This window comes from Rhinopithecus roxellana, chromosome 5 (assembly GCF_007565055.1).
Source record: "Rhinopithecus roxellana isolate Shanxi Qingling chromosome 5, ASM756505v1, whole genome shotgun sequence".
Classification (NCBI taxonomy): Eukaryota; Metazoa; Chordata; class Mammalia; order Primates; family Cercopithecidae; genus Rhinopithecus; species Rhinopithecus roxellana.
This window is the reverse complement of record NC_044553.1, coordinates 77747948-77770386: the sequence shown is the minus strand read 5'-3', so window position 1 is coordinate 77770386 and position 22439 is coordinate 77747948. Positions and strand designations below refer to the sequence as shown.

General features: G+C 52.9%; 2 protein-coding genes across 2 annotated transcripts in view; one reads left to right on the top strand and one right to left on the bottom strand.

The window, feature by feature from the left end:
- STRA6 (stimulated by retinoic acid 6) overlaps nucleotides 1-3061 on the top strand; it is a 33223-nt gene extending 30162 nt beyond the window's left edge. Inside the window, exons 16-20 of the mRNA XM_030931232.1 lie at nucleotides 61-178; nucleotides 259-360; nucleotides 1061-1224; nucleotides 1582-1737; nucleotides 2287-3061. Of these exons, the coding sequence (XP_030787092.1) occupies nucleotides 61-178; nucleotides 259-360; nucleotides 1061-1224; nucleotides 1582-1737; nucleotides 2287-2450 (704 nt within the window). The 3' untranslated portion in view covers nucleotides 2451-3061. The remainder of the gene's footprint in view (nucleotides 1-60; nucleotides 179-258; nucleotides 361-1060; nucleotides 1225-1581; nucleotides 1738-2286) is intronic.
- A 2505-nt stretch (nucleotides 3062-5566) lies between these two features.
- Nucleotides 5567-8791, bottom strand: ISLR (immunoglobulin superfamily containing leucine rich repeat). Its single transcript, XM_010375996.2, has 2 exons — nucleotides 8446-8791; nucleotides 5567-7614 (listed from the first exon to the last, which is right to left on the bottom strand). The coding sequence occupies exon 2, from the start codon at nucleotides 7604-7606 to the stop codon at nucleotides 6320-6322; it is 1287 nt and encodes a 428-aa protein (XP_010374298.1). The 5' UTR covers nucleotides 7607-7614; nucleotides 8446-8791; the 3' UTR covers nucleotides 5567-6319.
- Nucleotides 8792-22439: the final 13648 nt, after the last annotated feature.

Genomic DNA, 22439 nt, shown 5'->3' with positions numbered 1-22439 from the left:
GGGGTGGCCAGCTTTCATAGAACCTGTTATCTGTCCCCCTGCCTCTCCCGCCCCTGGCAGGGCTCCTGGTGCAGCAAATCATCTTCTTCCTGGGAACCACGGCCCTGGCCTTCCTGGTGCTCATGCCTGTGCTCCATGGCAGGAACCTCCTGCTCTTCCGTTCCCTGGAGTCCTCGTGGTGAGTGAAGCAAGACATGGAGGGCTCGGGGCCTCTTTGGAGGTCTGCTAACAGTGACCACCTCCCCATCCCACTGGCAGGCCCTTCTGGGTGACTTTGGCCCTGGCTGTGACCCTGCAGAACATGGCAGCCCATTGGGTCTTCCTGGAGACTCATGATGGACACCCACAGCTGACCAACCGGTGAGGCGGCACCTGGGCTTGTGGCTCCCTCAGGCCCTCAGCCTTTTCTTCAGCGTCTCTCTCTTTCTGTGTCCTCCCTCCACTGCCATCTATCTCTCTCTATCAAGAAGCCCAGAAGATAGTAGAAAGAGCTTGCCTTACCCATACAGAAAAGGGACAGTGGCTCAGCCCACTCCAAAGTACCTCTCTACAAACCTGGCATGGGGCTGGAAGTACCCCTGGGAACCTTTCTTGCTTTGAGAATTGGTACAGCTCTCCCCTGGATCCTCTGTTTCCTCAAAACCATGCCCCTCCCCGCTTTGTAGCAAGGGAGTTCCCTGTCAGATGACAAGGCTGTGGGAGAGACTTGGCTCCCAGGGGAATTTGGAATTAGCAGACAGGGGACCTAGAAAAGGGAGGTGGGAGGCATCAGGGTCATAGAAAGACTTAGATGGACCTAGAATTAAAGTCCAGCTCTGCCACTGAATAGCTGACAGCCTTGGCTAAGTCACCCAATCTCTCTGGGCCTCAGTTTCCCATCTCCCAGGGTAGTGGGTTGAAAGAGAGAAGACCTTGCCCAGGGTGGGGTGCACAGGAGACACAGCAGTAAATGGTAGGTCCTCAGTAAATACACAGCAGTTCTGGGCATCTAGGTCTGACACTGACCCTGGGGAGGGGGCTCTGGGGGACGGCCTGCCTCAGCTTTCTTCTCCCACCCTAGGCGAGTGCTCTATGCAGCCACCTTTCTTCTCTTTCCCCTCAATGTGCTGGTGGGTGCCATGGTGGCCACCTGGCGAGTGCTCCTCTCTGCCCTCTACAATGCCATCCACCTTGGCCAGATGGACCTCAGCCTGCTGCCACCGAGAGCCGCCACTCTCGACCCCGGTAAGGTCACTGGGCAGGGCTGGAGGGTTGTTCAGGCTACCCAAGCAGTGAGGAAGGCATCTTCCCTGCCCCAGGCCTGTGCCAGCTGATCAGTTCACACTGATGTCTGTAGCTGCAGATGCCACCTGTGTGTGCCTGCACTGTGCCTCGTTTGGCCCTGCAGCATGTGCAGTGGATGTGGGGTGTTCTAGCAGGTCCACATGTGCCCATGCAGCAGATATGCCATGTGCCTGGTGTGTCTACATGCTTGGATGCAGGGTGTGCACGCGCACTCCCTGTGTGTGTGTTAGGGGGTGTCTGGATGCCTCTAGTCTGGCCTCTGCTCCCCCAGCACTGCCATCCGCCACCCCACCACAGGCTACTACACATACCGAAACTTCTTGAAGATTGAGGTCAGCCAGTCGCATCCAGCCATGACAGCCTTCTGCTTCCTGCTCCTGCAAGCTCGGAGCCTCCTACCCAGGACCATGGCGGCCCCCAAGGACAGCCTCAGACCAGGGGAGGAAGACGAAGGTGCGCCCTCCCACTGGGAATGGGGGAATAGAGCCTACCCAGCTTCTCCCAGGAAGGATGCGTGCCCCTCCCCAGCACACAGAGTGAGCGCCAGGAAAATTCTCACTTCCTCTCTTCTTTGGCTGCCTTTGGTCACCCCTCCTGGTCTGATCTCAGGGTAATTTTTTCCATGACATGAACACACACATACACACACCATATGTGTGCACAAAGAGAGAATGAAACAGCTGTCTTGCTAAGGGGCTCCCTCATTGCCCCCACTTCTCCCTTGGGACAGGGAGTATGACCTCCTCCTTTCTTTCTGCCCAGAAGTATGTGTAGGGAGGGGACACTAAGCCAGCTCCAGACCCTTGTCCCACCCAGCTTCCAGTCCTCACACACCTTCCACAGACCTCACACCCCACTTCCATGTGCTGCCTGCAGGGGACATCCTAAGCCTCACCACCTGCACTACACCTGGGATTTTCAGGCTCTCTGCTCAGGTCTGAGGGCCAGGGAGGCTTGGCTGGGTATTTGTTGAGTGACTCACAGAAAGTCCATCTCTCTCAGGGTTGCAGCTGTTACAGACAAAGGACTCCATGGCCAAGGGAGCAAGGCCCAGGGCCAGCCGCTGCAGGGCTCGCTGGGGTCTGGCCTACACGCTGCTGCACAACCCAACCCTGCAGGTCTTCCGCAAGACGGCCCTGTTGGGTGCCAATGGTGCCCAGTCCTGAGGGCAGGGAAGGCCAGCCCACCTGCCCATCTGTGTTGAGGCACATTCCTGCCTACCATCCTCCTCCCTCCCTGGCTCTCCCAGCATCACCCCAGCCATGCAGCCGGCAGGTCCTCTGGATCACCGTGGTTGGGTGGAGGTCTGTCTGCGCTGGGAGCCTCAGGAGAGCTCTGCTCCGCCCACTTGGCCATGGGAGAGCCAGCAGGGGTTTTGAAGAAAGAAACTGGCGGGTTAGGGCCTTGGTCCAGGAGCCAGTCGAGCCAGGGCGGCCACATCCAGGCCTCTCCCTACCCTGGCTCTACCACCAGCCTCAAAGGGCCTCGATGAAGCCTTTTCTGGAACCACTCCAGTTCAGCTCCACCTCAGCCTTGGCCTTCATGCTGTGGAAGCAGCGGAGGCACTGCCTCACCCCCTCAGCTCCACGGACCTCTCTGGGGAGTGGCTGGAAGGCTCCCAGGCTGCTGGCCTGAAGGGCAGCCCAAGTCACGACTCAGACCAGGTCCCACACCGAGCTGCCCACACTTGAGAGCCAGATATTTTTGTAGTTTTTATGCCTTTGGCTATTATGAAAGAGGTTAGTGTGTTCCCTGCAATAAACTTGTTCCTGAGAAACTGTCCTCATAGCAGGAGGGGTATGCAGGGAAAACCCCGCCTACGCTGTCAGTACATCCACACTGTGCGTTGATGGGGATGGGGCTTGAGGTGTTCTGGTCACATGCTGGGCCAGACACTGGGTGGAAGGCAGAGAGAACTCATAGCTGCATCCCTTTGGGTGGCAAAGAGACTGGGGACCCTATGATGCCACCCCTGAGCCATGTGGATGCTGGCTTTGGAAGTGGGACTTGTTCTGGGTCTTGAAGAAGGGGCAGGATCTGGGGAGGAGAAGCGACTTCAGGAATGCTGGGGAAGCAGTGTGACTCCAGGTGTGGAGGTAGGAGGGGGCCTGTCACATGGGGGCACAGAGCGTGGGCTGTCCTGATGGGAGTAGAATGAGAATACAGAGGGCAAAGGAGGGTGGAGACAGACTAGGGTCTTTTCCCTGCTGGGGGCTTGGTGGAGGTGGGGGTGGGGTATATGAATAAGGAAGATGCCCTGGGTCCACTGAGGGGCTGGGGGCTACAGAAGGTAGGAAGATGTGGCTACCCTACAGATCTAGGTCTGCAGGGCCTTGAGAAATGCCTGCACAATTAGTGGAGATCAACAGTCCCCTGCCCCACGCCCAGGTTCCTGCTACAGCCTCAAATACTTATAAAGCCGGGGGTGGGGTCAGGGACCTGAAACCCACTTTCAGGGTTGTCCTGAGGAGACCAAAGAGGCACGCTGCGATCCCACTGCAGCCCATTGAAAGAGGCTTCCTGACCTTGTTTCAGCAACTGACCTCTCTGGGGGGGAGAATTCAGGTTCCCAGAGAAGGGGGCCCTGTCTACTTTGGGGATGGGGGAACCTCCAGGCTTTCTGGAGGCGGTGATGCCAGAGCCAGCTCTCAAAGACTGACTTAGCCAAATGAAGAACAGGGAAAGGGTGCCTGGATGGAGGGAACAGTGTAAGCAAGGGTGCAAAGGATGGCACACCGTGGAGCATTAAGGGAACAATTAAATAGCTGTTCCAAGAAGAGGCAGAAAGGGTGGGCTTGTTGGAGGATTGGGTCAGAGAGGCTCTAAGTGGGGAATTCAGGCTTCACCTGGAGGGCAGTGGGGGGCCACGGAAGACCTTAAAGCAGGGGAGTAGCTAGTCCACTCAAGGCACAGCCATTCCCTGTGCTGCCCCTGACCCAGGTCTTAGGTCAAGGTCCTACTCCAAGAAGCCAAGCCGCTCAGGTGGGAATGGAGCCAGGGATGCCCAAGTCAGGCTGGGAATATCAAGCTTTAGGCAATCAGAGTCTATTGGACCATGAGGCAGCACCCAGTCCTACCACATCATTTGGTTTTTGAGGCAACTGAAGCCCAGATGAGGGCAATGACTTACCCAAGGTGGCCCAGCACATGGAATTTGGCTCCATCCTGCTGTTTTCCACCAGACATGAGTCATTTTTTTTTCAACTTTTATTTTAGATTAGGAGTCATTCTTGATACATGCTGCTGGTGACATCAGCAGGAGCTGCAAGTGGATGAAGGAAGAGTGGGCAGGGGGAGGTGCTGTATGTGGACCAGGAGGGAGGGAAGGGGGCTGGCCAGCAGCCAAAGCTCACAGCTGCTACCCCAGACTCCTTAGCCTCCTGCCTCCACTTTGCTGAACTCAGCAGTTCTGGGAGCTCTGGACAGAGGCCACAGAGCCTCTCCCTCTGGGCCATTGTCTCTGCACGCAGCATCCTCGATCTTGAAAGGGATGGGATAGAGGCAGTAGGAAGACATATTTCCTACCTGGCACAGATAGGAGGTTGTGCAGAGTCTCCAGGTTAGGACATCATCCTTATGCTCCTCATCTGGAGAGGTTGAAAGTTGCTGTACGTGCGCGCACGCGCGCACACACACACATGGCCCAGGCCAGTTACTGATCCACCTGCTCCGTGGGGAAAGATTCCTACAGGGAATCTGCAGTCCTCATTTGGACTTTCCTCTTGGAATACCATTTCTTCTTTGGGGGAAGGATAAGTATGATTCATTTCCCCTGGCTTCTCCCTCAAATATGTTCTTGTTCCCAGTCTCTCTGGGGCTTTCTCCTTCTCTGTCTTGTGTCCCCTGCTCCTCATCTGTCTCCTCCATCTTGCCCCACCTGTCCCCTCTTTCCTCTTCATTCCTAACATCTCTTCCAGGAGCAGGACAGGGAAGAGGAACTACCACCCAGGACCTCCATTTCCTTGTGCCTTTCCAAATGCCTCTCTTGAAGCCAATGCTGACATCAGGCGCTGCTCAGGGTAGCCAGCCACCCCAGGCTTCTGCCCCAACCTGTCCTGTGGGACGGTTTGGAGGAAGGGACTATCTGCAGCTCAGCCCACTGCAAGGCCCAGCCCCTGACACAAGCACTGGGTCAGCCCTCCTGTGCCTCCACAGTCTGTTGGGGTCCCAGAGGCCCCTGCCACTGTGGGCAGGCAGTCTGGCTGCCCTGCATCTTCAGCTCCTGATTCTATCTCCCAGTAGGGTCTCCTAGATCCAGACAAAATTCCAGGCAGACACGGAGGGGCATCAGAAATGCTGTTTATTTCTCTGCTGCTCCCAAGCTGGCTGGCCTTTGCAGAAGAGCAGGCAACAGATGCATAGCTGGGGAGAAGGGAGGACAGGTTCCAGGATAGAGGGTGCAGGCTGAGGGAGGAAGGGTAAGAGGATGGAAGGCCATCTTGGATCCCCACATTTCAGTCTCAGATGAGGACAAAGGGGCTCCCAATCTCCCAAGTCATCAGAAAACACCAAGGAGCAGGAGGAGCTTGAGCAGGCCCTGGGGAGCCTCAGAGCCATGCTAACCACTGTCTACATCCCATCCTCCTCTCCCATTCCCTGTCTGCTTCGGACCACCCCCCAGCCAAGCCCCAGCTCCATTCCCCCAATCCTGGCCCTGGCCAGCTTGACAGTCACAGTGCCTGGAATTCCACCACCGAGGCTTCTCCCAGTTGGATTAGGGCACCACCCTGTTAGCATGCTGCCCCTGAGAGGAGAGCACAGGCAATTCTGTTAGCAGCAATGAGCACCGCAGACAGTGAGTTAGGGGATCAAATTCTATCTTAGTCACTAGTTTGGAGCAGGTCTAGAAGTTGGGGGTAGCAGGTGCTCTAGAAGAGATTAGAAGGAGAGGTAGGAAAATGTGAAGTCACCCATGCAGGCCTCAGGAGTTGCCAAACCCAGACCCCTGCAGCACTTAAAGGGGCATTGGCAGGGGCAAGGGGAGGAGTTAGGAAAGCCCTGGGGCTGCTTCATCCCAGCCTTGGTCGGGGTGGGGCTAGAAGGAGGTGAGGAAGAGAAGGAGGAGGAGGCTTTGGCCCAGCAGGAGCAGGCCTGGGGGCAGCTGCCCAGGGACCCCTTCTGCGACTGCAGCCTCAGGGTTCCCAGCACGGCTGAGGTAGATGATGACCACATTGTCCTCCGGCCCTGATGGCTGCACCTCATTGTCAACCGTATAGCAGCCCTTTCCCTCAACTGCTTTGCCATGGAACCTGCGCCCTAGTGTGTCCTCACCACCCTCGCCGGGTGTGGCCAGTGCCACGTCCACTGAGCTCTCAGCACTGCCCAGCTCATTGGTGGCCAGGCAGCTGTAGGTGCCTTCCTCCAGCTTGCCAAAGTCGGGGATAAGCAGGCTGCCATTGGCAAAGGCCTGGAAGCGCGGCTGGGAGCTGACCGCAGGGGTGCCGGGCAGGGCACGCCCGTCAGTGCCCACATTGGGGCTGGTGATCTCCACAATGCCGCTGGGTATCTGGATGTGCCAGTGAAGCTGAGGGGCCGGCTGCCCATCCACATCACAGTGCAGCGCCAGCACGAAGCCAGGCCGCAGCTCGGCACCATCCTGGCTGGGTTGGTAGCTGAGCTGCACTGAGGGTGCCGAGCATGGCAGTGGTGGCAGGCGGCTCAGCGGTGTGCCCTTGAGCACATGGGGTGAGGTGCAGGCGATGTTGTCCTGCTCCGGGATGGACACTGCCGTGGCCAGGGCCCATGTCTTGAGCCACACTATGCCGCAGGTGCAGTCGAAGGGGTTGTCGTTGATCTGCAGGTGGGACAGCGCGGTGAGCGGGGTGAAGGTGCCCTCGGCCAATGTGTGCAAGCGGTTGTGGTTGAGTTGCAGCGAGCGCAGAGCACGGAGGCTGCGGAAGGCATCGCGGGGGATGAAGGTCAGCTCGTTGCTGTCCATCTTGAGCAATTGGAGGCCACTGAGGTTGTGCAGGTCGCTCCAGGCAAAGTCAGAGATGAGATTGTGGCTGAGGTCCAGGCTCTTGAGATGGCTCAGAGAGGCCAGGGCACCGGCGGCCACCGTGCGGATCTCATTGTGTGCCAGCCACAGCGATTGCAGCAGGGGCACCTCCCTGAAGGCACCCTCTGGCAAGCCTGGCAGCCGGTTGGCCGACAGGCTCAGTGTAGTCACATTGGCCGGGAAGCCAGGCGGCACGGCCTCCAGGTCGCGGTAGGCACAGTCGGCAATCTGGAAGCCATACTTTTCCCCACAGTCGCAGGGCTCAGGGCAGGCCTGTGCCAGGCCCAGGAGAACCGCCCACCAGAGCAGATGCAGCTCCTGCATGGTGCCTCCTGCAGAGAAGGGCATGTCACCCAGGGGATCCTGAGAACTCGCCAGAGGGACTCATTCCTCCCACAAGCCCAGCCAGAGCTCTTTCCCATCAGGAGGCCCTGTCCCACATAACCCAGCTAAAGCCCAACACCACCTAGCCCACCGCCCCCATCCTACAGAAGGAGAAACTGAGGCCCAGAGAAGGGCAGAGACTTGCCCGAGGTCACGCAGCCAGGCAGGACGAAGACAGGATGGAAGAGGACCCCAGCTCCTCCTTCGAGTGGAGAGTTCTCCCTGCCTTGGCCTGTTCCTAGCTGACTTTATGACTTGAAATCTGTTTTCCAGCCACCCCCCTCCCCCAGCACTTTGCAGAACCTCCCCCTGCCCTCCCACATCCTGGCCGCAGTCCCTCCCACCGGAGTCCCCCATAGGTATGCTTTGCCCTGGCCCAGACAAGGCCCCTTGTGCAGTGCACACCACCCCCATCCACTCCACCCACCCCCTCCCGCTCCTCCGGCCGTGACCGCAGCAGACACCAGGCCTTTTCTGTGGAATCACACCCGTGGCCTATTCTGTTCAAACTTAGCCAGGCAGCTGCCCAAATAACCCCCCGCCAGGACCTCTCAGCTGACTGGGGTGAGGCCAGGGGCTCAGCCCAAACGCAGCTGGGATTTGGGGGGCCTCAGTTGTGGGTTGTGGAAGCAGCAGATGCCCCCTGGACGGCTCCAAGCTAAGGATTGTCCCATGCACCTCAGACTAGCAGGGATGGACCAAGAGGGAACCAGCCCCTATATCCAAGAGGCCTCCCCTTCCCGCCGCTGGCCCTGGAGCCCTCCTCCCCACTGGCTTACCTTCAAGCTACTCTTAGTCAAGCGGAGCCTCTTCTAAGGTGGAACCAAAAGGCAACAGAGGACCTTAGCCCTGAGAGTCTGCAGGGCCACGGGCACCCAAGAGAGGACTTGGATGCTGAGGCGAGGGGCAGCCTGGTCCCACCCCACCTTCAATGTGCAGGCCTGTGCCCTCCCTGCCCCAGACAGGGTGCCTGGGACCATCCACTGAGAGGAGGCGGCAGGGAGGAGCCCGGGGCAGCCCGCGCACTCCCTCCTTCCAGCAAAACAACTGCTCTGCAGCAACAAGGACCCGTGTTTCATAAGTGACACCAGAAACTTGAGGGGGGAAGAGATGCCAAATTTTTTTGGGTTGTGTTTTCTCTCTCTCTCTCACTCACTTTTAGCAGCTTCAACTTCCTTAAAGACACAGCACTTTCTGGAAAGGACCCAAGAAATGATGGGGCCAGGAGGATTTTAGTGGGGGAAGGGCGAGAAATTGAATCTCATGGAAGGTGGGAAACTTCCACTGCAAAAAAGGAAAAAGGGGAAGCCTTTGTCCAAGCCAGGGTTGTATGTGTGTTGGTGTGTATGTGTGTGTGTGTGTGTACAAGTTTGTGGGTGTGAGGGTGCGTATTTCTGTGTGTGCCTGACTTTGTATGTGTGTTTGTGTGGATGTGGGTATGAAACCACGTACATTAATTTGTGGGTGAGTGTGTGTGTGTACGTCTTGGTGTGTGTTTGTATGGGTGTGTCTGGCTTGGTGTGGGTTTGTGTGTGGAAGTGAGTGTGCATCCATGTATTTGTGTCTCAGTGAAAAGCCAAGAAGACCAAAGTGTACAAAGCAGATACCAACCCTTCAGTGAAAGCCAAGATGTTAGGCGTGTTTTTTTTTTTTTTTTTTTTTTAAGAAAACGTATCCTACTGGCTCTGAGACTGAGCTGCGCTAAATGCATGTTGTTGTCCAGGGAGCTCCCAAGACTCCAGGCCCCGCCCCTCACTGCACTCCCTACTGGTTGGGGAGGAGACAAGGAATCCTGGCTCAGAAAGCTCAGGGCGGGAGCCTGTTGGCCTTCAGTGCTCCTGGCCGGGATTCTGAGCCACCCAGGCCCACTGCCCACTGGGCACCCAGAGGGGAGGCCAAGGGGCCGCACTCCTGGAGAGTTCTCTCTGTGTCCCCCGCAGGGCCCAAAATCCCACTGTTGGTGCTGGACATCTATGCGGTCAGCTTTGGCCTCTCTGAGCTCCACTGTTACAACACCAACTGTGTGGAAGGGGCAGACGCCTCCAGGGTGAAGATATTTGACCCCTTTTCCAAACAGGAAGGCCCAGGGTAGGGGAATGGGGAAACAAAAGAGGCCCAAAACAAGGGAACTGGAAGAGAAATCGAAAGATGAAGAAGCCCCAGAAAAGAACTCTGTAGACTGAAGAATTTTCCCCTCCACAGAACAAGCCTACCATATCTCCTCAGTAGCCCTCCCCAAGCTTCCTTAGCCTTCCATCTGATAACTGGCTGAATTCTGCTCATGGCTCAACTTACCCTCTCAGCAGGGCCAAGGGCAGACAGGGATCATCTTTGGCTGAAAGCATCCCCAGGAAGCCTGCCGCAGCTCATCACACCCCATTCCCTGTCACCAAGCAAGGCCACAGAAGTCCCCAGCATGCTGCCTGCAAAACACCCCAGTATGATGTTGAGGATATTATTATGGTCTAGTGGAGCGTCCCCCTTTTTTCCCCTGCAGAGGAAGGCCTCTGTTGCATCATCCTCACTGTGCCGGAAAATTTCTAGGAAAGTCCTGAGTTTGGTTGGTCAACCAGAGGCTGCAAGAATACACATCCAGGGTTCAGTAAACCAGAGGGGAGTTACAGTGACCTGTGTCAGTCAGGGAGGGCTTCCTGGTGGAGGGGGCTTCAGTGTATTCTGCACAGCCCATACACACACCCTCACCTGCACAAAGTCTATGCCAGCAGCTTCACCTCCAGGGTGCTCTGAGGAGTTCACAGTTCCTACCTCATCTCCCTCCTTCCAAGCACACCAGGGTCAGAGTGCAAGCACCTCCACAGCCCTCAGTTCCCAGTGACTGTTCTTGCGGACATTCCTGACTTTTCTTCATAGCTCTTCCTATAAGCTGTGATTATTTTTTTTTTTTTTTTTTTTTTTTTTTTTTTTTTTGAGACGGAGTCTCGCTCTGTCGCCCAGGCTGGAGTGCAGTGGCCGGATCTCAGCTCACTGCAAGCTCTGCCTCCCGGGTTCACGCCATTCTCCTGCCTCAGCCTCCCGAGTAGCTGGGACTACAGGCGCCCGCCAGGTCGCCCGGCTAGTTTTTTGTATTTTTAGTAGAGACGGGGTTTCACCGTGTTAGCCAGGATGGTCTTGATCTCCTGACCTCGTGATCCGCCCGTCTCGGCCTCCCAAAGTGCTGGGATTACAGGCTTGAGCCACCGCGCCCGGCGATTATTTATTCATGTGTGTTTAATGTGCGACCCCTTACTAGAGAGGAAGCCCACTGAGGGCAGAGGCCTTACCTTCCCAGGTGCTATTGATCTCCGGCACTGGGAAGACACTCAGTAAGCGTCCCCTTCACGGCATGATGGACAAGTTGGGTGATCATCAGAATGAAGCATTTTAGAGCTCACCCACTTCACCGCCTCATCATCTTACAGATAGGGCCTTTGGGCCCAGGCTAGTGAAGGGGCATGCCCAAGACATTTTAGAGAATATTTCATACAGTGTAGGAGACCCATGCTCTGTTGGATGGGTGAGTATGTCAGCAGTCTTCTGGGGGCAGGGAGTCTGTCCCCTCATTCCCTACCTAAGACCTGGATGACAGCCAAATACTAAGCTCAGACTCCCACCTCAGAACAGATGTTGGGGGCTGAGGGCGGAAAAAGTGAGAGGGACCAGCCCACTTGGGCAGACATGAGACTGCGCATGCTGGTCACTGATGTATCTTCCTAGTCTGCTCAGGTCCTGCCACTGCCTGCAAGGTGTGGCAGTGCCCGCTTCCACCAGGAAGGATAATAGGGCCAGCAGGATCTCAGCTAAGGACCATTGACTCTCCAAGGTGTCTCCCAGTGGGACAGGTGGGCCTACCCTTCAGCAGAGCCCAGGAGCAGTTGTGCAGGCCTCTGAGGATGGGGCGTATGATCTCCCGGGTTGCCCCTCTGCCGTCTCTTGTTGTCATAGCTCAAGTTTTTTCTGTAAAGCCCACCTCATGGGAGATCATGCCAGCAGGCTGGGAGACAAGCCAGAAGTTGGGCTTCCTCATCTTTTCCACCTGGGAGCTTCCTGTGGGCTGTCTGGGCTGCCATCTCCCCTCTCCTGGCCTCCTCTAAATTGGGCTCAGGCCTGAGATGGGGACCCTTGGTGAGTACGTGGGGCCCTGACTGTCCCCAGAACTAGGAGGCCAAGCTTGGAAGCCCCTCCTGTGAGTCCTGGCCCTGTCTCCTGTGGGTCCCTGGCAGCTTATAGGGTGATCAGCCAGCAGTCCTGGTTCACCTGGAACTGATGGATTTTCTGGGACATGGGACTTTCCATGCTCAAATCCAGACAGTCTCAGCAAACCAGTACAGTTGGTCACCCTAGCAGGGGAGGGGGGCTCACTTCCTCCCACAGTTTTTCTTTTCCTGCTCCCCTTCCTGCCCGCGGAGGCCCAGCCCTCTCTCCCCCCATTCCGCTGCCTTTCACTCCGCTCCTGCTCCTGCTGCCCCCAACCAGGGCGCCACCTGCACCCCAGCTCGAGCGGGACTCCCCCACCCCAGAAGGCCTCACTCCCGCTGACCAGGGGCGCCACGTCAGCTTTCCCTGGAAAGCAAAAAAAGATCCTGATGAGAAAATGGAGTGAGAGGGACAAGCCCAGCAAAGACAGAGAACTGGAGAGAAACAGAGTAATGAGAAAGATACCAGGAGAAAGAGAGGGAATCACGGCCTCCTTTCCGGAGGTAGAGAAAGGAAGCAAGGGAGAAACACCCAGAAAGAGAGATGGAGGAAGAAGATCTATTGGACCCGGAAACAGGCTCTGAGAGGAGAGAGGCAGTCGGGGGCTGCTGTGGTCAGCTGTGGTTGTGAGCTGTTGCCATCCCACCAAGAGGGGCAGGGTCTGTCTTGGTCCCGACACTGCGTTCCCCCCAGCAGCCTGCTGGAATAGCTGGGAGGAAGCTCGGTGCACTCCTGGTGGGACTTGGTTAAGCCTGTGGGTGTCCTGGGAGACAGAGGCTGTTGAGAAGATAGAGTTATGGAAGGAGCTTTGGCCAGCTGGTGGGACTGCGTGTGTGTGTGTGTGTGTGTGTGTGCACGCGCGCGTGCGCACAACATGCACATACATGTGGGTACATAGAGCAATCTGCCTAGCTCAACAAATTATGAGGCTTCCTTTTTCTAGGCCTTAGTGCCTCTGTCATACGTGAGAGTTGGTCTAAAGTCCTTTGGCCCTTATATTCTGCCTGTCTAGAATTCTCAAAAATGTCTCCATTGACACGAGGGGCCCGTGTGCATGCGTGTGTTTACACGTAATTTCTATGTGCATGCATGTGAAAGCTGAGCCTGTGCCTATTTTCTGTGTGTGTGTTGTTCATGCACGAGTGTGGGGACGTGAGGTGGAGTGAGCAGGAGCTCGTGGCATGTGCACCCAGGGCTGTGGATGGGGGAGAGGCCCTGCAGGCCCTGTCTTCTCTTCTGGCATCATGCTAACTCAGAGGTCGCAGCTGACCTTACGTGGGGCGGCCTCACTTCCATTTCCTCCCCATTTTCCTCCACCCCTTCCCACCACTTGGGCAAGAGGGCCTCTCCCCTCTTCTCGGGATCTCTGACCTAGGAACCCAGGTGAGCCTTGGTGGGCAACCTGGCTGCTTTCTCTGGCCTGACCCCGCTTTGCTCCGGCCCTGCTCGCTGTGTGCATCTCCACGTGTCCCCTGCTCCCACCTTGGGGCTGCTGCTCCTACTATTTCCTCTAACTGGACAAAGTCCCTCCATACTTGCAGGGCTCCCTTCCTCTTGTCTTTTGAGGTTTGTTCAAATGCCAGCTCCCCAGAAAGGCCTTCCCAGGCCACTCTATATAAAGTATTTGTCCCTCGCTGTCTGCTCACCTTGCCTTATCTGTCCTTCTTTCCTACCTTCCCCTAACATCTCTGCTAGTGTGTTTCCTGTCTATCTCCGCAATCTGAATGCGAGCTCCACACAGGCGGGTCTTGGTTCTGTCCACTGCTATCTCCCCGGTGCCCAGCAAAGGGCCTGCCACTTAGTAGGTGCTCAACAAATAGTTGCTGAACAAAGGAATGAATGAACAATAACCTTGGCCTTCCAGCTGGAGCCTTTGCCCCCCTGTCTCCTCCCTCCTCCATCTGCCCAGGGCCTCCTAAGCCCTCCCTGCTGACTGCCACTGCCCTTCCACTCAGGGCCATCTCCAGCCACATTTCTGGTCCCCTCCCCTGACACCATTCCCACTGCTCTCTCCTGACCTTCGTCTTAGTCCTCAGGGACTATTTTCAGCAGTAGCACCAATTGAAGCATACTTCATAGGATTTATTTTTGTTTTTCTCCAAGCCAGTCCCAGTTTCCAGGAATGCAGAACTTGGCCGCACCCCCAGGATACATCACAGACCTTGAGTTTTCAGCCCCAGCCCTTCCCAAAGGGTAGGGGTGGGATTGGGGAGTGTTATGAATGACAGTGAGTGTTCAGATTAAGGTTCTAGATTGGAACCAGTGCTACAGGGTCAGTATCACGTCCCACTGTTAGCTGTGGGGCACTAGGAATGGGCCAAGGGCCATTTGTCAGGGGTCAGCATGAAGGGCCTGGATTAGATGCCGGTGCAGGTTGAGTGTGTGGGGCAGGGGTAGTTTAACCCTGAGGATGAAGCAGGATCTGGGGTCTGGAATGGGGGAGTCGCAATAATCCCTCTGCTCCATGGCAAGATGGAATTGAGGGTAAAGGGCTTGGAGGGTAATGCAGACAGAGAGAAAAGGAGAAACAGGGGGACCCAGCAGAAAGCAAGGGTGAGGGAAAGGGGAGGGAGGGAGACTGAGACATAAAGAGAACAGTGGTGGCAAAGGCCTGGGCCAGTCAGGAGGAAGGTGGAGCCTCTCACGGATAGCAGAAAGCCATTTGACTTGGCAGACACCTGCTTCTCACGAAGAGGTGAGGCTGCAGCACTGTTCCATGCAACACCTCCCCGCCCACCCTCAGCCACCAGACAGAGACTGTGGGCAGAGCTTGGGCTTCTCCCAACCCTGAGGGGCTACCGGGAGGTGCAGGTGGGAGCACCAGGCTAGAGGGGGAGGGAGGAGAGAAGCTCTGGCAGAGAATGCTGACCAAGAGGAGGCAGGGCAAACAGGCTGTGCTGACCTCAGCTCAGGGAACCTCTCGGGGGAGACAAGAAGACAGGTGGCCAGTGGGCCTGGGGAGGTGGTATTGTCTTCAGGGGCTTCTGGGAGAGCAGGCCAGGCAGGACAGAAGGCAGCACAGCTGCTGAGGGTTGTAGAAGCTCTCTCTGTGGTGAGAGCTGGGGATCAGGAAGACTCAAGGAAGAAGGTGAGAACTTGGATAATTTTCGTAAGTTTTATTGAAGTGAAGCATGCAAATGGCAAAACAGAGCATCACATTGACAGAGAGGCTTCTAACAGAACACTACAATCCTCTTTCTCCCAGTCTCACCTTCTCCTATGCACTCTCCAGAGCAACAACTGATGGTTTCTGGTTCTTCTTCTGCTGTGGTTACACACATCAGGCCTGCCCATACTTTTGCAGGGCCTATGACAAGAGTATAATTGGAAGCCCATATACCATAGGTGTAAATATTTTATTTATTTAGTTAGTTATTTTTGAGATGGAGTTTCACTCTTCTTGCCCAGGCTGGAGTGCAATGGTGTGATCTCAGCTCACTGCAACCTCTACCTCCTAGGTGCAGGTGATTCTCTTGCGTCAGCCTCCTGAGCAACTGGGATTACAGGTGCACACCACCATGCCCAGCTAATTTTGTATTTTTAATAGAGACAGGGTTTCTCCATGTTGGTCAGGCAGGTCTCGAACACTTGACCTCATGTGATCCACCTGCCTTGGCCTCCCAAACTGCTGAGATTACAGGCGTGAGCCACCTCGCCTGGCCTATTTTCCTTTTTTTTTTTTTTCTTTTTCTTTCTTTCTTTTTCTTTTTTTTGTGACAGAGTCTCACTCTTGTCTTGCTATAACAAAATGCCTGAGATTGGGTCTGTTGCCCAGGCTGGAGTGCAGTGGCATGATCTTGGCTCATTGCGGCCTCTGCCTCCTGGGTTCAAGTGATTCTCTTGCCTCAACCTCCCGAGTAGCTGGTATTACAGGCACCCACCACCACGCCTGGCTAATTTTTGTATTTTTGTAGAGACAGGGTTTTGCCATGTTGGTCAGGCTGGCCTTGAATTCCTGACCTCAGGTGATCCATCTGCCTTGGTCTCCCAAAGTGCTGGGATTACAGGTGTGAGACACCGCACCTGGCCATATGTGTAAGTATTTTAAAGTTATAAAATCTACAGAAGATTTAATATGTTCTATTCTCCAATCCATGACAAATGTGTCTTGATAACTACCTGGAAGACCAAATTCAAAATTTAGAATTCTTGGTGTCTTCATAAAGAGGGGAAATTTGGATACAGAAGGAAGACAAGGTGAAGACACAGGGAGATCATAAAATGGAGATGAAAGCAACTGGTGGAGCCGTGCATCTGTAAGCACCAGAGATCACCAGCAAGCAAAAGATTCTAGTGGAGAAGCCTGGAACAGATCCTCCCCTGCAGAAACCAACACTGCTGGCACCTTGATTTCAACCTCAGCCTCCAGAACTGTAAGATGATAAATTTTTGTTGTTTGAGTCACACTGTTTTATTTACTTATTTGTTTTTTAAAATAAGGTCTTGCTCTGTCGCCCAGGCTGGAGTACAGTGGTGTGATCTTGGCTCACCGCAACCTCCACCTCCCAAGTTCAAGCGATTCTCCTGCCTCAGCCTCCTGAGTAGTTGGGATTACAGGCTCCTGCCACCACACCTGGCTAATTTTCATATTTTTAGTGGAGATGGGGTTTCACCACATTGACGAGGCTGGTCTTGAACTCCTGATCTCAAGTGATTTGCCCGCCTTGGCCTCCCAAAATGCTGGGGTTACAGGCGTGAGCCACTGCGCCAGGCTGAGTCACACTATTTTTGATACTTTGTTATGGCAATCCTAGGAAACTCATTCACTCTCCTGTGAAAAACAAGGTTTTGGTTCATGTGCATGGCTCCCTTTCATCGCTCTTCATTCCTCCTGGTTTCTGCAATTTAAAATATTCTTGGTTCTTCTACTGGTTATCGAGCTCTAACTAACAGACCTACTTCCTACTCCACAGAGTGAAGATACAATCTGACTTCCCACTATGTAAAATGAGAAACCGACTTCTATCTCTCCTCTACCTCTCAAGTCTTTAATAGTCTTACTTTTACATTTTAATTGATGATAACATTTAGATACTATTCTGAAGTCATTATTATAACAGCTGCATTTTGTCCATAAATTGACTCTAAGAAAAAATCAATAAACCAATATTATATTCTCATGCCTGTGTGAGTACAGTTCACTGTCACTGCTGAGCCAAGGAATATCAAAGAATTACATTTCTTTCCCTTCTGATCTAATGTCATGATGCCCAGGCTGCTCAGAAGGGGTTCTTAGCATCAAGGTCAAATGTATTCAATTTTCTTATGCTCCATCAACTGCTCAAAGACATGCCACATTTCATTTGCTTTGTATTTGGGCTACAGCTTTTTCTGCACAGCTTTTCATTTTCCTGGAGTTTCTAATTGCTTTCTTTATTCTAATTGTCAAAAGAATAATGTGCCTTCACCCAATACTAAAAATAACCCAGCTTTGTATACATATTCTTATGCTGACATTACCTGGTATTAAAAGCACCTACTTTCTTAATGACTTGCCTTATTGACATATGAGCTTCTTCTTTTTATTTTTGCTTTTCAAGCAACTGGACGCCCTTTGATACCCTAAAGCCTCTTCAGTTGCAGAACCCAGAATGAGGCTGGGCTTTAGAGAGCCCCTAATCAGAACCCATTTGAAGCTTCACTCTCTTCCCTGATATGTGATCATAATGTTTCCTCTAGAATCTCATTGATATTGGGGAGCTTTCTACTCCAGGGAGACCCATCTGCTTTGGAGAGGTTTTAAGTGTCTTCTTCTTGGAACAACTCTGTCTTAGTTCATTTTTATTGCTATAATGAAATACCTGAGATTGAGTCATTTATAAAAAAGAGAAATGTATTTTCTTGCAGTTCTGGAGGCTGGAAAGTCCAAGAGCAAGGCACCAGCAGGTTTGGTTGTGTCTGCTGAGGGCTGTTCCCTGCTTCCAAGATGGCACCTTGTTGCTGCATCCTCTAGAGGGGAGGAATGCCATGGTCTCAAGTGGCAGAAGGGATGGAAGGGCAGTAAAAGAGTGAACTCCATCTGTCAAGACTTTTTTTTTTTTTGGAGATGGAGTTTCACACTTGTTGCCCAGGCAAGAGTGCAGTGGCATGATCTCTGCTTACTGCAACCTCTGCCTCCTGGGTTCAAGTGATTCTCCTGCTTCAGCCTTCCAAGTAGCCAGAATTACAGGCATGTGCCACCACATCCAGCTAATTTTTGTATTTTTAGTAGAGACAGGGTTTTACCGTGTTGGCCAGGCTGGTCTCAAACTCCTGACCTCAGGTGATCCACCTGCCCCGGCCGCCCAAAGTGCTGGGATTACAGGTGTGAGCCACCGTGCCCGGCCTGTCAAGTTTTTTATAAGAGCCCTAACCCTATCCGTTTATGAGTATGGAGCCCTCATGACTCAATCACATCCTCAAGGCCACACTTCTTAATACTGTTGCATGGGGGATTCCATTTCAACATGAATTTCAGAGGAGACACTATTATACAAACCATAGCAAACTCCAATCATCAGTAGGCTCATGCCTCTCCGTCAGGGAGCACCCAGTCAGGAGGACCACATTCTGTTTGTCTTTGTCTTCCTCCTTCACCATGTTCACACATGAGATGACCCCAAATGTCTGTGGGAAAGGATGAAAAAGTTCTCCCTCACTGACTGTTTTCTCTACTGTGTCCTGTTGTTGCTTGGTTGGTCTTTGAACCCATGAGGACTCTATCCCAAGGTAAAGAGGAGTTGGAGGGAGCATTGTGACTGACCAGCTTCTCTTTAGGGCATGAGACCCATTAGGCTGGGGGCAGCAGCACCCACACTTGAAACCCAATCTCTACTCAGGTAGTTCCCTCCCTAGGGAAGCAACCTTCAGTGTTTTGGCTGGGAAAGAATTAGAAAACAATTAATTAACTATACTCTTTTTTTTAGCCTTTTTTTCTTTAGGCAGGAATTACCAAAAATCATATCTACCTTTTAAAAAATTTCTACATTGTTAGTATATGCCAGGCCCCCTTTATACATACAATCTCCTTACACAAACCCAGGGTAGGTACTTTTTTGTTTTGTTTTGTTTTAGAGATGAGGTCTCCCTTTGTCACTTGGGTTGGAGCATAGTGGCGCTTCATAGCTTACTGTGGCCTCAACCTCCTGGACCCAAAGAATCCTGCTGTCTCAGCCTCCCAAGTAAAGGTAGGTACTTTTTATTGCCCATTCTAGAGAAAAGAGCACTGAGACTCAGGGTAAGGAATTTTTCAATGTCCCCTTGGTTAGGAAATAGGTCACTAGAGTTTGAACCCACGTCTCTCTGATCCCGAAGCCCTGGTTCTTTCGTTCTTTTGAGAGGCCATGCAGACAGGGTAGGGTTGGTTTCAGCAGGAAAGGGCAGTTTTAAAAACATGAAGGTGGCTGGGCGTGGTGGCTCATGCCTGTAATCCCAGCACTTTGGGAGGCTGAGGAGGGTAGATCATGAGGTCAGGAGTTCAAGACCAGCCTGGGCAACATGGTGAAACCCTGTCTCTACAAAAATACAAAAAGTCAGCTGGGGGTGGTGGCGGGCGCCTGTAATCCCAGCTACACAGGAGGCTGAGGCAGAAGAATTGCTTGAACCTGGGAAGCAGAGGTTGCAGTGAGCCGAGAGCGCACCATTGCACTCCAGCCTGGGTGTCCGGGCGGGATTCTGTCTCAAGAAACAAACAAACAAACAAACAAACAACAACAACAACAAACATGACGGTAGACTTTGACCAAAATCAAGAGCCCTCCAGAGGGCCAGTGGGAGCTGGGATATAGGAAAGGAGGAGGGGCCAGTTTCCTGTTGGCTCTTCTTTTGTGGATATCAGGAGTCAGTACAGGGGCTCTTGGTGTGACAGGTCAGGATAAGAGAAAGGCTTATTAATCCAACATCTGGCAAAGATAAGACAGATTAGAAACTGGGGGACAGAAGAAGACTGGGGGAGGCCATGAGAGTTGTTAGGAGGCTGTGTCAACAGCCCACAGAAGAAGCAGTGGTGAGGGAAGGGGTAGTAAAGTGAACAGGTGTGAGAGGTGGTGAAGAAATGACCAGATGGGCCATCAACTGGGCCTAGGGCGAGCAAAAGGGACCTTCCCTAGACTGGCAGAAAGAATGCAGTCACTGTTCTGTGTGACGTTTCACTAAAGCAGCTTCAGTGGTCTAGAAATATTCATTATTCCATCCACTCCATAAGTACTTCCTGGGCTCCAACCATGAGACGGACAGTGAGCCAGGTGTGGGAACAGAGCAAGGGACAAGAGTGATGATGGGTTGCCTTCATGGAGCTCACAGTATGGTGACATGGACACTGCACTCAAAAATAAACTTTCTGGATCTGGTGTGGTGGCTCATACCTGTAATCCCAGCACTTTGGAAGGCTGAGGCAGGAGGATTGCTTGAGCCTAGGAGTTCAAGATTGGTCTAGGCAACATGGCAAAAGCCCATCTCTACAAAAAATAAAAAAATTACTGGGCGTGGTGGCACATGCCTGTAGTCCCAGCTACTTAGGAGGCTGAGGTGGGAGGATCGATTGAGCCAGGGAGTTTCAGGCTGCAGTGAGCCATGATCATGCCTCTGCACTCCAGCCTGGGCAACAGAGCAAGATCCTGTCTCTAAATAAATAAATAAATAAATAAATAAATAAATAAATAAAGGCAGAAAGAGTTCTACCCTTCCCCCACCCCAACTCCTTCTTTCCTCTTGAGACATGAAGACCTGAGGACTCTCAAGAGCCCTGGGTCTGAGCTCTGGGAGAGGGGGCAGTCTGGATGACACAACCCCCACCTCCCCGGGGCACTCTTCCTCAGCCAAAGCTGATTTTTTTACCCTGAATATCCTCAATGTCACACTCATTCTCAGAACCCTTTCTGCACCTGTTCCCGTTCTTCCGTTCCACAGGCAGAATTTTCTTTCTTTATGTTTTCTTTTTGTCTCGGTTCCCTCTGAGGCAGTTGTGAATGCCAATCAAAATGACTGCTATGAAATTTTAAAATAAGAAAATACCATTACACATCTATTAGAATAGCTGAAAAATTTTAAAAATGTAACTGAAATTATCAAGTGCTAGCTAGCATGCAGAGCAGCTCATACACTGCTGGTGGGAATGCAAAAATGGTTCAGCCACTTGGGAAGATAATTTGGGAGTTCCTTACATAGTAAAACATACACTCATAATATAACCTAGGAATTCTGCACTTAGGCAGTTACCCAAGAAAAATAAAAATGTGCACACAAGAACCTTTATGCACATGTTTATAATCACCAAGAACTGGAAACAACCCAAATATCGATCAGCTAGTGAATGGATAAAAACACCACCTCCACCACCAGGGGCACACAGTATCCATACAATGGAACACCACTCAGCAGTCTAAAGGACTGAGCTACTGATAGACACGACAGCCACATGGATGGAACCATAGACACATGATGCCAGGTCAGGCACGGTGGCTCACACCTGTAATCCCAGCACTTTGGGAGGCTGAAGTGGGTGGATCACCTGAGGTCAGGCGTTCCAGACCAGCCTGGCCAATATGACAAAACCCCATCTCTACTAAAAATACAAAAATTAGCCAGGAATAGTAGGGGGGGCGGTGCCTGTAATCCCGGTTACTCTAGAGGTTGAGGCAGGAGAATTGCTTGAACCTGGGAGGCGGAGGTTGCAGTGAGCTGAGATCGTGCCATTGCACTCCAACCTGGGCAACAGAGAAAGACTTCGTCTCAAAGAGGAAGAAGAAGAAGAAGAAGAAGAAGAAGGAGAAGGAGAAGGAGGAGGAGGAGGAGGAGGAGGAGGAGGAGGAGGAGGAGAAGGAGAAGGAGAAGGAGAAGGAGAAGGAGAAGGAGGAGAAGGAGAAGGAGAAGGAGAAGGAGAAGGAGAAGGAGAAGGAGAAGAAGAAGAAGCAGCAGCAGCAGCAGCAGCGGCAGCAGCAGCAGCAGAAGCAGCAGCAGAAGCAGGAGGAGGAGGAGGAGGAGGAGGGAGGAAGAGGAGGAGGAGGAGGAGGAGAAGAAGAAGAAGAAGAAAGAAACATGATGCGAATGACAGACAGGATCACCAATATTTCAGAAAGACAATCCAGGCTGGGCGTGGTGGCTCACGCCTGTAATCCCAGCACTTTGGGAGGCCGAGGCGGGCAGATCATGAGGTCAGGAGATCGAGACCAGCCTGGCTAACACGGTGAAACCCCATCTCTACTAAAAATACAAAAAATTAACCGGGCCTGGTGGCAGGCACCTGTAGTCCCAGCTACTCGGGAGGCTGAGGCAGGAGAATGGGGTGAACCCGGGAGGCGGAGGTTGCAGTGAGCTGAGATCACGCCACTGCGCTCCAGCCTGGGCAACAGTGCAAGACTCTATCTCACACACACACACACAAAAGACACAGCCATGCCATGCCAGACCAATACAAAAGCCATAATAACACCATATATAATAAATAATTATACACATATGTGCCGTTGCTTTTAAGGCACTTAGAAAGGAAGATGGGTACTTATTTGAAATTATATATTCTGATTTATTTACATTTCTGTTATATAAATGTTATTTAAACCAGATAATAGGACTAGCTAATAGCAACTAGGGATAATTAATA

Bases quoted from the DNA above. Each gene is read 5' to 3' on its own strand.
- ISLR (XM_010375996.2), bottom strand. From the start codon at position 7,606: ATGCAGGAGCTGCATCTGCTCTGGTGGGCGGTTCTCCTGGGCCTGGCA.